General features: G+C 42.2%; 1 protein-coding gene across 3 annotated transcripts in view; it reads left to right on the top strand.

Annotated features, from left to right (window-relative positions):
• The window catches only part of FAM114A1 (family with sequence similarity 114 member A1), a 78,134-nt gene extending 64,325 nt beyond the window's left edge, over positions 1-13,809 (top strand). For all 3 annotated transcript variants that reach the window (XM_019025883.4, XM_031010418.3, XM_031010419.3), the window contains 4 exons: positions 316-455; positions 3,802-3,874; positions 9,033-9,086; positions 11,525-13,809. In XM_019025883.4, the coding sequence (XP_018881428.2) occupies positions 316-455; positions 3,802-3,874; positions 9,033-9,086; positions 11,525-11,626 (369 nt within the window). In that variant the 3' untranslated portion in view covers positions 11,627-13,809. The remainder of the gene's footprint in view (positions 1-315; positions 456-3,801; positions 3,875-9,032; positions 9,087-11,524) is intronic.
• Positions 13,810-14,266: the final 457 nt, after the last annotated feature.

The raw sequence follows: 14,266 nt of genomic DNA on the forward strand, positions 1-14,266 counted from the left end.
AATATCCATTGAGCTCTGTTCATTCAGCCGGCCTTCCACACACCTTCTTTAGCACCTGCCTGTTTTGTACCCAGCATTGCTGTAAGCACTGGGGATGCAGCTGTGAACAGACTTGCCACATCCCTGGGGGCCTTACAGCCCTTCCTGGCAACATTACACTTAAAGGCTTAGATATGCTTGTAATCGTCAGGTTAACTATTTCGTGTTATATTTGGGGTATTTTTGAAAGAATTATATCACTTCTAATGTCACAGCATTTTTTTAAAAAAGCATCTGCTCAGTAAAAAATTTCTTGCTTGTGTCTATTCATTTCAGGAAGTATACATGTTGTCCATTGAAAGTCTGGCGGAGGTAACAGCGCGCTGTATTGAGCAGCTTCATAAAGTAGCAGAATTAATTCTTCATGGACAAGAAGAGGAAAAACCAGCTCAGGACCAAGCAAAAGTTCTAATAAAGTAAATAAATGTTACTTTAATTCTTATTTTCCAAGTTTTATATATAGATACCATTCAGATACACACATACACACGCACACCCTCTAAGCCACTAGAAGATTCAGATTTCTTTTTGTTTGTTTTTGTTTTTTGTTTTGTTGAGATGGGATCTCACTCTGTCACCCAGACTGGAGTGCAATGGCATGATCATGACTCACTGCAGCCCCAAACTCCTGGGCTCACGTGACCCTCCTGCCTCAGTCTCCCCTGGAGTTGGGACCACAGGTGCGTGCCACCACATCCAGCTAATTTTTTAATTAATTGCAGAGACCAGGCCTGGCTGCTTGCCCAGGCTGGTCTCAAACTCCTGAGCTCAAGCAATCCTCCTGCCTCAGCCTCCTAAAGTGCTACGATTACAGGCATGAGCCACCATACCTGGCCAAAGATTCAAATTTCAAGTCAACCAATTCCATTGTTCTACGGTCATCTTAAGAAATAAGGATTTTTTTTTTTTTTTTTTTTTTGAGACAGAGTCTCGCTCTGTCACCAGGTTGGAGTACAGTGTCACGATCTCAACTCACTGCAACCTCCGCCTCCCAGGTTCAAGCGATTCTCCTGCCTCAGCCTCCCGAGTAGCTGGGATTACAGGTGCACACCACCACATCCAGCTAATTTTTGTATTTTTAGTAGAGACGATTTTCACCATGTTGGCCAGGATGGTCTCCATCTCTTGACCTTGTGATCTGCCTGCCTCGGCCTCCCAAAGTGCTGGGATTACAGTCGTGAGCCACCACGCCTAGCCAGAAATAAGGATTTCTTTAGCAAGTGCATTTTGTTAGCAAGAAGAAGACTTAACTAGCCATTCTAGGAATTATTTATGAAGAGATTTAAGGGAAAACACACTAAATCATTGCATGAGGCATGAAAGTACTTATTTAATAGATCAAAGTCTTAGAAGTAAAACCTTTTGAGGGTAATTACATTTTCAACATATACATGAATAGAGAAAGGACGCTTTAATGTAACTTCTAGCTAGATTCACAAAATAGGCAAATACACTCCACTGCTCCTGGGGACTTATACCAGGTCTCCATGTTCCGAACTCCAGTGATGATGGTCACTAATATTAACCAGTTCACTGTGGGTTGTATGTGTGCACGTATGTGTTGTCCTATATCATGTTCTTCAATAAATAATAGCTATTATCATTAGTTTATTAAGTAAAATTAAAATATATGTGTAACATATATGAATATGGAATCTAGTGAATATACATGAAAACAGTTGATATGGAGCATTCATGAAAATAGTTGGTATGGAGCTGAAAAATAAGCCTTTAACTTTTATGCACATGACTGTATACTGTGATGTGGAAAATTAACATAGGCCTAAGTACCCTCGTGTTATTAGACAGACACAGGAGCCAAAATAGAGCCCCTGAAAATATCCAGTGACGGACACACACAGGTCTCAGCACACTCAATTTGCTAGCTAACTAGTCTTTGCTTATTACTGCTTTGACATTGTCGGTTGGGGAGTAAGTTTTTAGTGGAAAGATCTTCCAAAAAGTCAGCATTAGTGTCTTTGTACTGGCAGCATTTTTCCTCACTTGTAAAGGTCCGTCATCTAGTCTAGATTTCCATATCTAAGAATATAAAAATCAAAGTTATTATAAGAACCACAGAATCCCCACCTTAATATTCCTAGAAAGAATATGCACTTGCCTAAACATTTAGAAGGAAGAGGAAAGGACAAAGTCAGGGAAGCTGAAAATGCTGAGGACAATCTGTAGGTACTGGTTTATCTTTGCAGTACGAATTGGAAAGAAGAGGGCCAAAGTTCAGAAGCCGCTAGGTATGGATAGTGACCTTACTCTTTGCTCCTTTCTGATTCCTAGCCCTGATTGTCCTGACCTTACCAAGCTGCACCCAGTCCCTGATTTGCCTGTACAATAAGTGCCTCCCCACCCACCTGCCCAAGAACATAGACTGAATGGCTCTGGGATATCTCCTGGCTTTACTCTTGGCCCTTTCTGCAGAAAAGTTTTGGATGGATGGGTGGGTGGGTGGATGGATGGGTGGATATAGCTCATAAAACCTATATATATTAGATAAGGCCTCTTTTATCAAAGCAAAACTTACCTCTACTGACTTTACTAGATATTTTAACATATAAGATTCTTAACTTGGGGTTATCATTCCCATAGCATTTTAATCACTATTCATGAGTGCTGTATGCACTGATAGAAAAATATCAGACATTACCTACATTATTAGGTAATCAGATTGTTTTCAGTTTTTGTCATCATCCATAGTGTTAGGATAAATGCCGTTTTTTGTTAAATATTTGTGTGTATCTTGCATTGTTTTCTTGGGATAAAGTTCTAGAAGTGGAATGCCAGCATAAACTTGGAATTTTTATATCAGTATTAAAAACATATTCTACGTATTCTACAGGATCTTTATTTTGAAGCATATAATAAAAACATAATCAAACTATCCAGAGACACCTGAGTTTGAATCCCTCCTCTCCTGCATGTCCTAAACAGGTTGCCTAACTTTCTTACTTTTTTTTTTTTTTTTTGAGATGGAGTTTTGCTCTTGTTGCCCAGGCTGGAATGCAATGGCATGATCTCAGCTCACTGCAACCTCCACCTCCTGGCTTCAAGTGATTCTCCTGCCTCAGCCTCCCAAGTAGCTGAGATTATAGGCGCCTGCCACCACGCCCAGCTAATTTTTCGGTATTTTTGGTAAAGACAGGGTTTCACTATGTTGGTCAGGCTGGTCTTGAACTCCTGACCTCCAGTGATCCACCCACCTCGGCCTCCCACAGCTGAGATTACAGGCGTGAGCCACTGTTCCCCGGCCACCTAACTTTCTTAAATGTCCGATTTTCCATCTGTATAAAATGGAAATAATAATATAACCCATAAGGTCACCCTGAGGATTAAATATTAGACACACAAAAGTGCTTAACATAGTGCCTCGGTGAATGTTCATGATTATTTGGAAATGACCAAAAAGCTGGAAACCAGCCATCTGGCCAGAGTGTATAAGCTCTACACATGTGGAGCTCAAGCCTGGTATTTTCCTGCACATGGTTTTGATTCTAAAAGAGGTCAAGTGAGTTGGATGATTATTCTTTAATTAAGCATGGAAAGAAAACCAGGATTAGATTAAACTGTGATTGCGAATCATGGAAGATGATTAAGGAAAACCGCCTGACTGCACATTTCTGTAGAGCATCTTCAAGCGTGTGTGGCATTCTTTTAAATGTCATAGTGAATTAGTATCAGAAATGGTCATGACAGTTAAATTATTTTACCTTATTGAAAACATCCAAGCCTTTTTTTTTTTTCTTCTTTCAGATTAACTACTGCAATGTGCAATGAAGTGGCCTCCTTATCAAAGAAGTTTACGAATTCTTTAACCACTGTTGGGGTAAGATTACAGTCTTGAATTTTTTTCACCTTTTTTAAGGGAAGTATGTCTGTGAGGAAATGTGGAGATGCAGCGCCTTCTTTAGTAGCTCCATAAAACTGAAGCTATGCCATGATGTAAGCTGAAGTCAGGCCAAGAGTAACTTCTCTAAGGACAGGCAGCTTAGGACTCTCCTGACTGGGTTCTAGCCTTGAATCTGCCATCTCAGTCTTGCAAGATGTTGGGTGAGTGAGTTTTCAAACCTCTGTGGACCTTATTTTCTTTGTTTTTGTTTGTTTGTTTGTTCGATTTTTGTTTTGTTTTGTTTTGTTTTTGAGACGGAGTTTTGCTCTGGTGCCCAGACTGGCGTGCAGTGGCGCGATCTCGGCTCACTGCAAGCTCCGCCTCCCAGGCTCACGCCATTCTCCTGCCTCAGCCTCCCAAGTAGCTGGGACTACAGGCGCCCACCACCACACCCGGCTAATTTTTTAATATTTTTAGTAGAGACAGGGTTTCACCGTGTTAGCCAGGATGGTTTCGATCTCCTGACCTCGTGATCCGCCCACCTCGGCCCTGCAAAGTGCTGGGATTACAGGCGTGAGCCACCGCGCCTGGCCTGTTTGTTTTTTTTAAAGTGTCAGATGAAGGTTCCTTTTATTACTTAATATCTGTGACGTATGTAATTCAGAATCTCTGGTAAAATTATTAATTTTGAATATTCTCATTCACTGTTGCCCTCAGAGCCTACTTTATAAGCCATGCAAGATAAGAGTTTTCCTTTTTTTTTTTTTTTTTTTTTTGAGACTGAGTCTCGCCCTGTCGCCCAGCCTGGAGTGCAGTGGCACAGTATTGGCTCACCGCAGCCTCCACCTCCTGGGTTGAAGCGATTCTCCTGCCTCAGCCTCCAAAGTAGCTGGGATTACAGGCACACGCCACCACGCCCAGCTAACTTATGTATTTTTAGTAGAGACGGGGTTTCACCATGTTGGCCAGGCTGGTCTTAAACTCCTGACCTAGTGATCCACCGGCCTCGGCCTCCCAAACTGCTGGATTACAGGCATGAGCCACTGTGCCTGGCAGAGATAAGAGTTTTCTTTGCTTCATTGTGGCACTTGACTTTAACCAAAAGAAAAAAATGTTACTGATTGGCTCAAGTGTTTCTATTATCAGGGTAACAAGTCTGAAAGGCTCAGCATTCACTTGGAGGTGTGGCCTCTGGTTATTTTCTTTGGAAATCAGTCATGTTATATAGCTTCACCTTAGTAGGCGCAGAGAAAAGTGGAAAATATTCCCTTTCAGCTTCCTGTTTTTTCCCTTTAAAACACTGGATGCAAAGTCTAATGATGTTCTCCATGAGAAACAGCAGGTTTACTTCCTATTCTAATTAGGTTGTTTTCTTGGTTTCAAGTATATTAGTTTCCTAGGGCTGCTCTAACAAAGTACCATAAACTGGGTTATTTTCTCGTGGTTCTGGAGGCTAGACGTCTGAAAGCACGGTGGTATCAGGGCCTTGATCTCTCCAAAGCCTCTAGGATTCTTTCTTGCTTCTTCCAGCTTCTGGTAGCCCCAGGTGTTCCTTGGCTTGTGGCTGCAAAACTCCAGTCTCTCTCTGTGTCTTGACATGGCTGCTTTCTCCCTGTGTCTCCACATCACCTTCCCTCCATGCATGTCTGTGTCCAGATTTCCCTCTGCTTATAAGGACACCAGGCCTATTTGGTTAGCGCATGACCAATATGACCTCATCCTAACTTACCACACCAGCAACAACCCTATCTCCAAATAAGGTCGCAGTCTGAGGTGCTGGGGGTTAGGACTTCAATATGTCTTTTTGCAGGGGACACAATTCAAACCATACCAGGAAGCAACAGAAACACATTCTAAAAAATTTAGACGGAAAGGAGGCTTTATGAAAGGCAGTGGGGGAAATGAACCGCTGTGGGGACCCAGCACCAGAGCTCAGGCACACTCTTTTTTTATTTTTTGAAACCGTGTCTCGCTCTGTCGCCCAGGCTGGAGTGCAGTGGCGCGATCTTGGCTCACTGCAGCCTCTGCCTCCCAAGTTCAAGTGATTCTCATGCCTCAGCTTCCTGAGTAGCTGGGATTACAGGTGTGGGCCACCACTCCCAGCTAATTTTTTTGTATTTTTAGTACAGACAGGGTTTCACCATGTTGGCCAGGCTGGTCTCAAACTCCTGACCTCAGGTGCTCCACCTGCCTCAGCCTCCCAAAATGCTGGGATTACAGGTGTGAGCCACCGCGCCCGACCTACACATACTTTCTCTAATGTGCTGCTATTAATGTGACTCAGTGACAGCAGTTCCTAACCCTGTGTCTTTCCATTCAAATTCCTGGTTCCTGGGTAAAAAGGTTTGAATAGCTCATCAGCATGGGTCACATGTCCACCTTGGCGTCACTCAGCAGCAATTGGGGACAGTGTCTCATTGTGCAAACCTGCAGACCTGCCTGGCTTCTGGGGCATGCCCCCTCCTTCTGCTCAGGCCAAGAGCATTTCTAAAAAGATGAGAAATGACCATGGACCTGGCTGTCACCCAAAAAGACACCTGTCTCCCACACTTCTGTCAGTGACTCTGAATAAGGGGTGAGCTACGCACCACCTATTCATTCTGCTGTCAAGAAATCTGACCTGCTTCTCCTATTTTGTAAAACAACACCTTTTATGTTTGTCTAATTTCAGGCCTTCAGCAATAGAGCTTCACTGTATACAAGCAGAATGACAAGGGAGGTGGAAGCTCATTGATAGGATAGGCTGGACAAAATGCATTTGCACCCTCGTGTGGTCCAAGTTACCTGATATCCATGGACTTTGATATAAACACTAGGCTTGCAGAGAGGTGCGAGGTCTTAATCAAGATGGAATAGCCTTGGTGACACCGGTTCCTAAGGCTCTATTGCACCCTCTTGTCACCCTTTTCATAGTTTACTAGGTGAGGAAACTGAGGCCTAGAGGGGTGAATTGATTCACTCAAGCCTCTCAGTAGATCTCCTAATTCCCAGTTGGTTTTCCACCAGATACATCAGATAGACACCAACTCTTTGGTTCTCTGTGTTTGTTTAGGCTTGAGAGTGTGAATGTCTGTGTGCATGTTTGTATTATATTTTGCATAATATGTGTTAAATATTAATTTACCTACTAGTATTCATGGTATTGCTTTCCATTCCCTCTGCATATTGTATCCCAGAACAGTGCTTCTCAAACTTAAGGTGCACATGGATCAACTGGAGATGTTGTTAAAATGAAGATTCTTATTCAGTAGGTCTGGGATGAGGCTGAGATTCTGTATTTCTAGTAAGCAGTCAGGTGATGACAATGTTCCTGATCCATGGCCCATATTTTATGTAGCAAGGCTGTGGCAGATGGCTGTGCACTTGAACTTTCATATATATTTATATGTACACACACACACATACAAGTGTTTGCATGAACAAAATCGGGACCACACAGGTTATCATTATGGGGAAGAAAAACCTGAATCTAAAATAGAATTTAGAAAGGCCATCTCACCACAACAATACCTCTGATCTTGTGCTGTGATGAATCATTTACATCAAGTCAGGGTTTCTGTTCTCTAAAGCAGCCATTATTCATAACTTGAAGTTAACGAGTGTGTATTGCTCTCTAGACTCTATTTAAATTGCTTGCACACCTCATTGATTCTGAAAACCAGTGTCATCTTATTTGATTATATTTTAGAGGTTTATTGATAATCAAATAAACATGAAAGCAAATACCATAATGGATTTTCTGGTTACTTACTAAAATGACTGGGTTTTTAAAGAGGTTTCTCCCAAGGCTCCATCATGATTTCCCCAGGAAGACATTACTTCACCCTCAGTAGAGTAATGTCAATGAAAGTGGGCTGCTCTGGGAAGATATATTTAATTTATGTATTTTTGTTTACTCTGAACTCTTCCAGGTACTATAAGAGAAGCTGACTTATTAAGATTGCATCCTCTCTCTCTCCAATCCCTTTAATGGTTTATGGTCTAAGAGTAGATTGAACTCTTAGACAGAGAAGACTATTGATTGATAGACCGATAGCATAAGCAAAGATAATGATACCAACTCTGCCTTTCACTTTCATTTTTTTTTTTTTTTTGTTAGATGGAGTCTCACTCTGTCACCCAGGTTGGAGTGCAATGGTGCCATCTCGGCTCACTGCAACCACTGCCTCCTAGGTTTAAGCAATTCTCCTGCCTCAGCCTCCTGAGTAGCTGGGATTACAGGCACCTACCACCATGCCCAGCTAATTTTTTTGTATTTTTAGTGGACACAGGGTTTCGCCATGTTGGCCGGGCTGGTCTCAAACTCCTGACCTCAGGTGATCCACTCACCTCGGCCTCTGAAAGTGCTGGGACTGCAAGCTTGAGCCACCACACCTGGCCTGCCTTTCATTTTTTGAGCCCCTGCTTTATACCAGGCACTGTACTCTCTGCTTTATGTATATCTGCATTTCTCAAATGTGGATCTGCAGACCTGTTTTCAAGTTATATTTAAGAATGTCTTAATTTTGCTGCTCTTCTAGAAGATGCCGTATAACCAAGTTCCTATGTTTGCATTTAAAAGAAGAAAGAAAAAAAAAAAGGAGTAGACCAGGGCTTAGACTAGGTTAGGTGAGTGAGGGACTTAACTCATCTGCAAAATGGAAGAGGGCCCAAAAAAGAAACAGAAAAAAACCTCAGGAATCTAGATAGATATTTTGATGAAATATATTTTAAAATAAAAGTGCCAAAATATTATGATCATCAAAATATCAAAATTTTAAGTAAAGACAGCATCCACTCTGCCTACACAACTCAACCTCCCTCACTTCACTCTTATCCCAGACCTGCTACAAAATTTACATAGTGAAAAAGGTCTCGGTTTCAATTTCTAGCTATGTGACCTTAAACAAGTTACTCAACCTTTCTGATCCCTATTCTCTCCTCTTTAAATTGGGGTTATCATGATACCTGCCTACCTCCTAGGATTTCCATTGCAATTAAATGAGACTAAAAAGGTGCAGCAGCGGGTATGAAGCCTGGTCTGTAGGAAGCATTCTGCTTCCCCTCCTCTTCCTCTGCAAGAGATCCCTCAATAAAGCTAGTGTATTACGTTTTACGTGGCAAGCCTTGTAGTATGAGGACCTAATCTGTCAATTTCATACTTCTGATTCCACAGAGCAACAAGAAGGCCGAGGTCCTTAACCCCATGATCAGTAGTGTATTGTTAGAGGTAAGTGGCCTCTGGAGAGAAAGTGCTTCTGAATCAAAGTAAATGTTAGAACTACTTTTTTTTTTTCTTTTTTGCCTTTCTTCCCCCACAGCAAATGTTATTGCAATTCTGAATCTCATCATCAGGTCTTTTTTGAGTAAATTTGTGTAGCTCAACCAGCTGTAAACCCTCTGATGAAGCAACAATATCTAATTTTCAAGAATTCCTGATTATAAAAAGAAATGCTAAGCTTGCACGTTATTTCTGTCACTGTTTCCTCCAGCAGAAGCAGATTTCTGCTGCCAAATTTGACACTAGATTTAACACTATGATTATTGGCTGCAATGAGGGGTTATTGCTCATCGGTGATTTTCATAAAAATGGGCATTTCCTTCTATTTAGAATAACCTTTGGTTTAGCTGGGTCTAATGTCCAAGCTGGCAACAATGACAAGGAGAATGTTTAGCCTATGCCCAGTCAATGACAAGAGACACCATCCTGTGTGACTTCTCACTCTGTGGCCTGCCCACTCACTAGGACTTTGCAGCATCAGTCGTGTTGATATAAAGCTGCCCCAACCAACACTGCTGTGTCTTTGCCAGAAATGGTAGCCCAAGAGAGAAGAGGTCCAGGAAGAATTCTCATTCTTGAATCATAGGCACTGTGCTCTACCTGTAGAGGAAAGGTAGAAGATTGGTAGAGGAAAATCTTCTGTTAGGGGCTAAACTATAAGTAACAGCCACGGGGCACCCAGCTGAAGGCACAAGGTGTTAACAAGCTAAGTTTGAACATGGGCAATGCATATATCATAGGATTTTGCTTTCTGAAGTGGCTGTCCATTGCAAAATTTGGAAATTACAAAAGTTCAGGAGGGCTACTGTATTAGTCCAATTTCACACTGCTGATAAAGACATACCCGAGACGGCAATTTACAAAAGAAAGAAATTTAATGGACTCACAGTTCCACGTGGCTGGGGAGGCCTCACAGTCATGGTGGTAGGTGAAAGGCACGTCTCACATGGCTGCAGACAAGAGAAGAGAGCTTGTGCAGAGAAACTCCCCGTTATAAAACCATCAGATCTCATGAGACTTACTCACTATCACGAGAATAGCACGGGAAAGACCTGCCCCCATGATTCAATTACTTCCCATCAGGTCCCTCCCACAACATGTGGAAATTGTGGGACTTAAAATTCAAGATGAGATTTGGGTGGTGACACAGCCAAACCATATCAGCTACCTATATATTTATATCATTGTTTTGGGGACTTGTGCCTTACTGTTAAGGAAAACGACAAAGGTACAGAAATAACTAAGTGATGGCACTGAATATTATTGTTTAGGATGCGGCCACACAGTGGGATGGCATCAGCCAGAAGGAATAGGAGCTATAGGGGCAGGTCTTCGAGGAACAGACATAGCTAAGAGAAAACCCTGGCAGTCAGAGGCAGAATGTGGTACAAGAAAAATCTCTCCCCTGGCCACCCAGAAGGCATAAAATTAACTTACCATGTCAGGTATGAGAAATATGAGGTCAAATGTTTTTTCCATTTCCCCAGTAGATGTTTTCACATGTTTTAGTTACCCTAACCTTTAAATGGCCTCTCCATTCAATACTGTGTGTTAGTGCACCACAAAACAGGAATAATAATTTCAGCTATCCCAACCAAACATAAAGTACCATGCATAGGAGGATAACAGTGTTCAAGTTTGCCATGAATAACTGCCCAATAGTATCTCCAGTTAGCTTTATGTTGACCATTCTTGCTTATCTATCTGTAGGGTGGGACAAACTGAGCTCCTTCATACAGTGTTTTTGTGTTATTTCAGGGCAGTAGGGTTGATCTGGGAAAGAGATAGATAAGACAGGACATACCCTGGGCCAAGAAAGTACACACACTGATGGATCTTAAAAGTCCATAGAAGTGGCTCACGCCTGTAATCCCAGCACTTTGGGAGGCCGAGGTGGGCAGACACGAAGTCAGAAGATCAAGACCATCCTGGCCAACACGGTGAAACCCTGTCTCTACTAAAATACAAACAAATTAGCTGGGCGTGGTGGTGCACGCCCGTAGTCCCAGCTACTCGAGAGGCTGAAGCAGGGGAATCGCTTGAACCTGGGAGGCGGAAGTTGCAGTGAGCCAAGATCGTGCCTCTGCACTCCAGCTTGACATCAGAGCAAGACTCTGTCTCAAAAAAAAAAAAAAAAAAAAAATTCCATGAAAATGATTTGCCTCATTTTAAGTGAATTATTCTCTCTGTTAGTATAGATAATTGAGAGCTGGACATGCCCCATCCAAAAGCATGTGTTTACACTTGCTTTAAGCACCAATATTGCAAGATAAATATAATCCAGTATTGGGGGGTGGGTTGAAGAGTGGGAACATTATCCAATTGGAAGTATTGTCAAGGTTGAACTATGAAAATAACCCTTCAACCTCATTTTTCTCCTCTCACAGGGCTGCAACAGTACAACGTACATACAGGATGCCTTCCAGCTGCTGCTGCCTGTTCTGCAGGTCTCACATATCCAGACCAGTTGTTTGAAAGCACAGCCGTGACCTGGCCAGACTCCATCTAGTTAAAGGAGACAGCTGGCCGCCTTGCCTCAATATGTACCATTTAAGGGGATGTTCTCTGTGAGCCTGGCCACAGACATCCATTTGAGGACACTACAAGCAACTTTGCACAGACAGTATTGAGAATGCAAATTTAGAGAGAGTTATCATTTCTCTCAATGTGTATAATTGTTTTTACAAACAATTGTGTTTTCTTTATGTTAATTTAAACTTACACAGCTTATATTGAAAATTTCCTTTCATCTGAAATTTATTTACAAATATTCGTGTTCATTTTCCTGGTTAAGCATGCTATATTTAGAAACTCATGGGGAGACCTTAGACTTTTGTTTAATCCTTTATGTTTCAACCTTTAAATGTTCCATTCTTATAGTATTACTTTAAATCAGTTCTAAAACTGAACTTTGTTTTGTTACATAAATGTCGCAGGCAAAAATAACACTACTTATAGATTTTACCTATTATGGTAAAAAATAGGAACATATTGTCATTCTTTTTTTTTTTTTTTTTTTTGAGACAGAGTCTCACTCTGTCGCCAGGCTGGAGTGCGTTGGCACAATCTCGGCTCACTGCAACCTCCGCCTCCTGGGTTCAAGCGATTCTCCTGCCTCAGCCTCCTGAGTAGCTGGGACTACAGGCGTGTGCCACCACGCCCAGCCAATTTTTTTTGTATTTTTAGCAGAGACAGGGTTTCACCATGTTGGCCAGGATGGTCTCGATCTCCTGACCTCGTGATCCGCCTGCCTCAGCCTCCCAAAGTGCTGGGATTACAGGCTTGAGCCACTGCGCCCGGCCGGTCATTCATTCTTGCAACAAGCATTTATTGAGCACCTACTGTGTGCTCTCAGTAAAGAAACATGATCTTATCCCAGTAGAGATAGATATTCTGAAAAAGAATAATTCTTAAACTGCTTAAAACAGGGGTCCCCACCCCCAGGCCACAGACCAGTACCAGTCCATGGCACTGGTTAGGAACCAGGCCACACAGCAGGGGGTGAGCGGTGGGTGAGTGAGCACAGCTTCATCTGTATTTACAGCTGCTCCCCAGAGCTTGCATTACTGCCTGAGCTCTGCCTCCCGTCAGGTCAGCAGCGGCATTAGAGTCTCATGGGAGTGCGAACCCAGTTGTGACCTGCACATGCGAGGGATCTAGGTTGTGCATTCCTTATGAGAATCTAATGCCTGATGAATCTAATGCCTCATGATCTGAGGTTGAATAGCTTCATGCCGAAACCATCCCCCACCCCCATCCCGCTACCCCGAGTCCGTGAAAAAATTGTCTTCCATGAAACTGGTCCCTGGTACCAGAAAGGTTGGGGACCACTGGCTTAAAATACCAATAAATTTTAGAACCTTAAAAACTTTGAAGAACAAGGTAAATTGGTGTTTTATTTAATGTCCTACCCTTTAATTTGTTGCATTTTCCTATACTCTTTACACTATTTTATCCCAAACTATGTATATGAGGTGAAAATATATATGAAAAGGGATACTGGAGAATATTTAGTTTAAAAGTAATTTCTTATGATCATGAGCACATGATGGCATAATTACAAAGCTTGGAAGTATTCAAATAGGAAATCAAAGGTGTTTCAATACAGCAGAATCCCAGGACTGCATTTTAAAATCGCTTCACAGATCACACTCGCTGGTGGCAAATATCATCATCGTTGCTAAAGGACAGAAAATACTGATGTGTGTTTTAACTAACTGGTATATTGATCCATGGGAGGCTGCACAGAAGACCCTGCAGCCAGGAGGGGCATTGTCAGTGGCTGCTTCTCCTGAGCTCCACGCCTTCATTGCAGCTGCATGTTCTATACAATACACCTGCTTCACAGCCCCATGGACATCCCTGCAGGCACTGTCATGTGAAGCCTTGCCTAGTAGTTCTCTCCAGGGCAAATGAAGCTCACAGTTTTGCAAGGTGGAAACCTCTTATTCACATTTGCTTTGATTCCCCGATGGAGTAGACTGCCTTTGTTCCATACAGGCAAAGTAAGGATATTTTAATATCATCCTACTTCTTATTAGCATTTCATTTGTCTATGTACTGTATTTCATTTGTATGTCTCCTGAAACATCCAAATAGAGAACATAAGAACACTTTATGTACAATCTGGAAAAAAATTACCTGAGAAATCAATTAAAGATTTTTCCCCTTTTCTGATTGCCAGAAATGTTTTTATTAAGTCTAGAGAATGATTAACCGATGAAAATGTTGCATTTACCTCTTCATCAATTTTAGACTTTTTATGTGTAGAGCAGAGGAAATGATATAGATTTACAATTTCTTCACATCAGTTTTTTGTTGTTTTTTGTTGTTGTTGTTTTGTCTTTTGCATCAGATGGGTTTAGATATTAAGTGGAAATGTAAAAGAGAAACAAGTGGCAGGGCTCAGTGGCTCACACCTGTAATCCCAGCACTTTGGGAGGCTGAGGTGGGCAGATTACCTGAGGTCAGGAGTTCGAGACCAGCCTGGCAGACATGGTAAAACCCCGTCTCCACTAAAAATACAAAAAAATTAGCTGGATGTGGTGGCTCGCGCCTGTAGTCCCAGCTACTCGGGAGGCTGAGGCAGGAGAATCGTTTGAGCCTGGGTGGCAGAGGTTGCAGTGAGC

The sequence above is a fragment of the Gorilla gorilla genome, chromosome 3, assembly GCF_029281585.2.
Source record: "Gorilla gorilla gorilla isolate KB3781 chromosome 3, NHGRI_mGorGor1-v2.1_pri, whole genome shotgun sequence".
Taxonomy (NCBI): domain Eukaryota; kingdom Metazoa; phylum Chordata; class Mammalia; order Primates; family Hominidae; genus Gorilla; species Gorilla gorilla.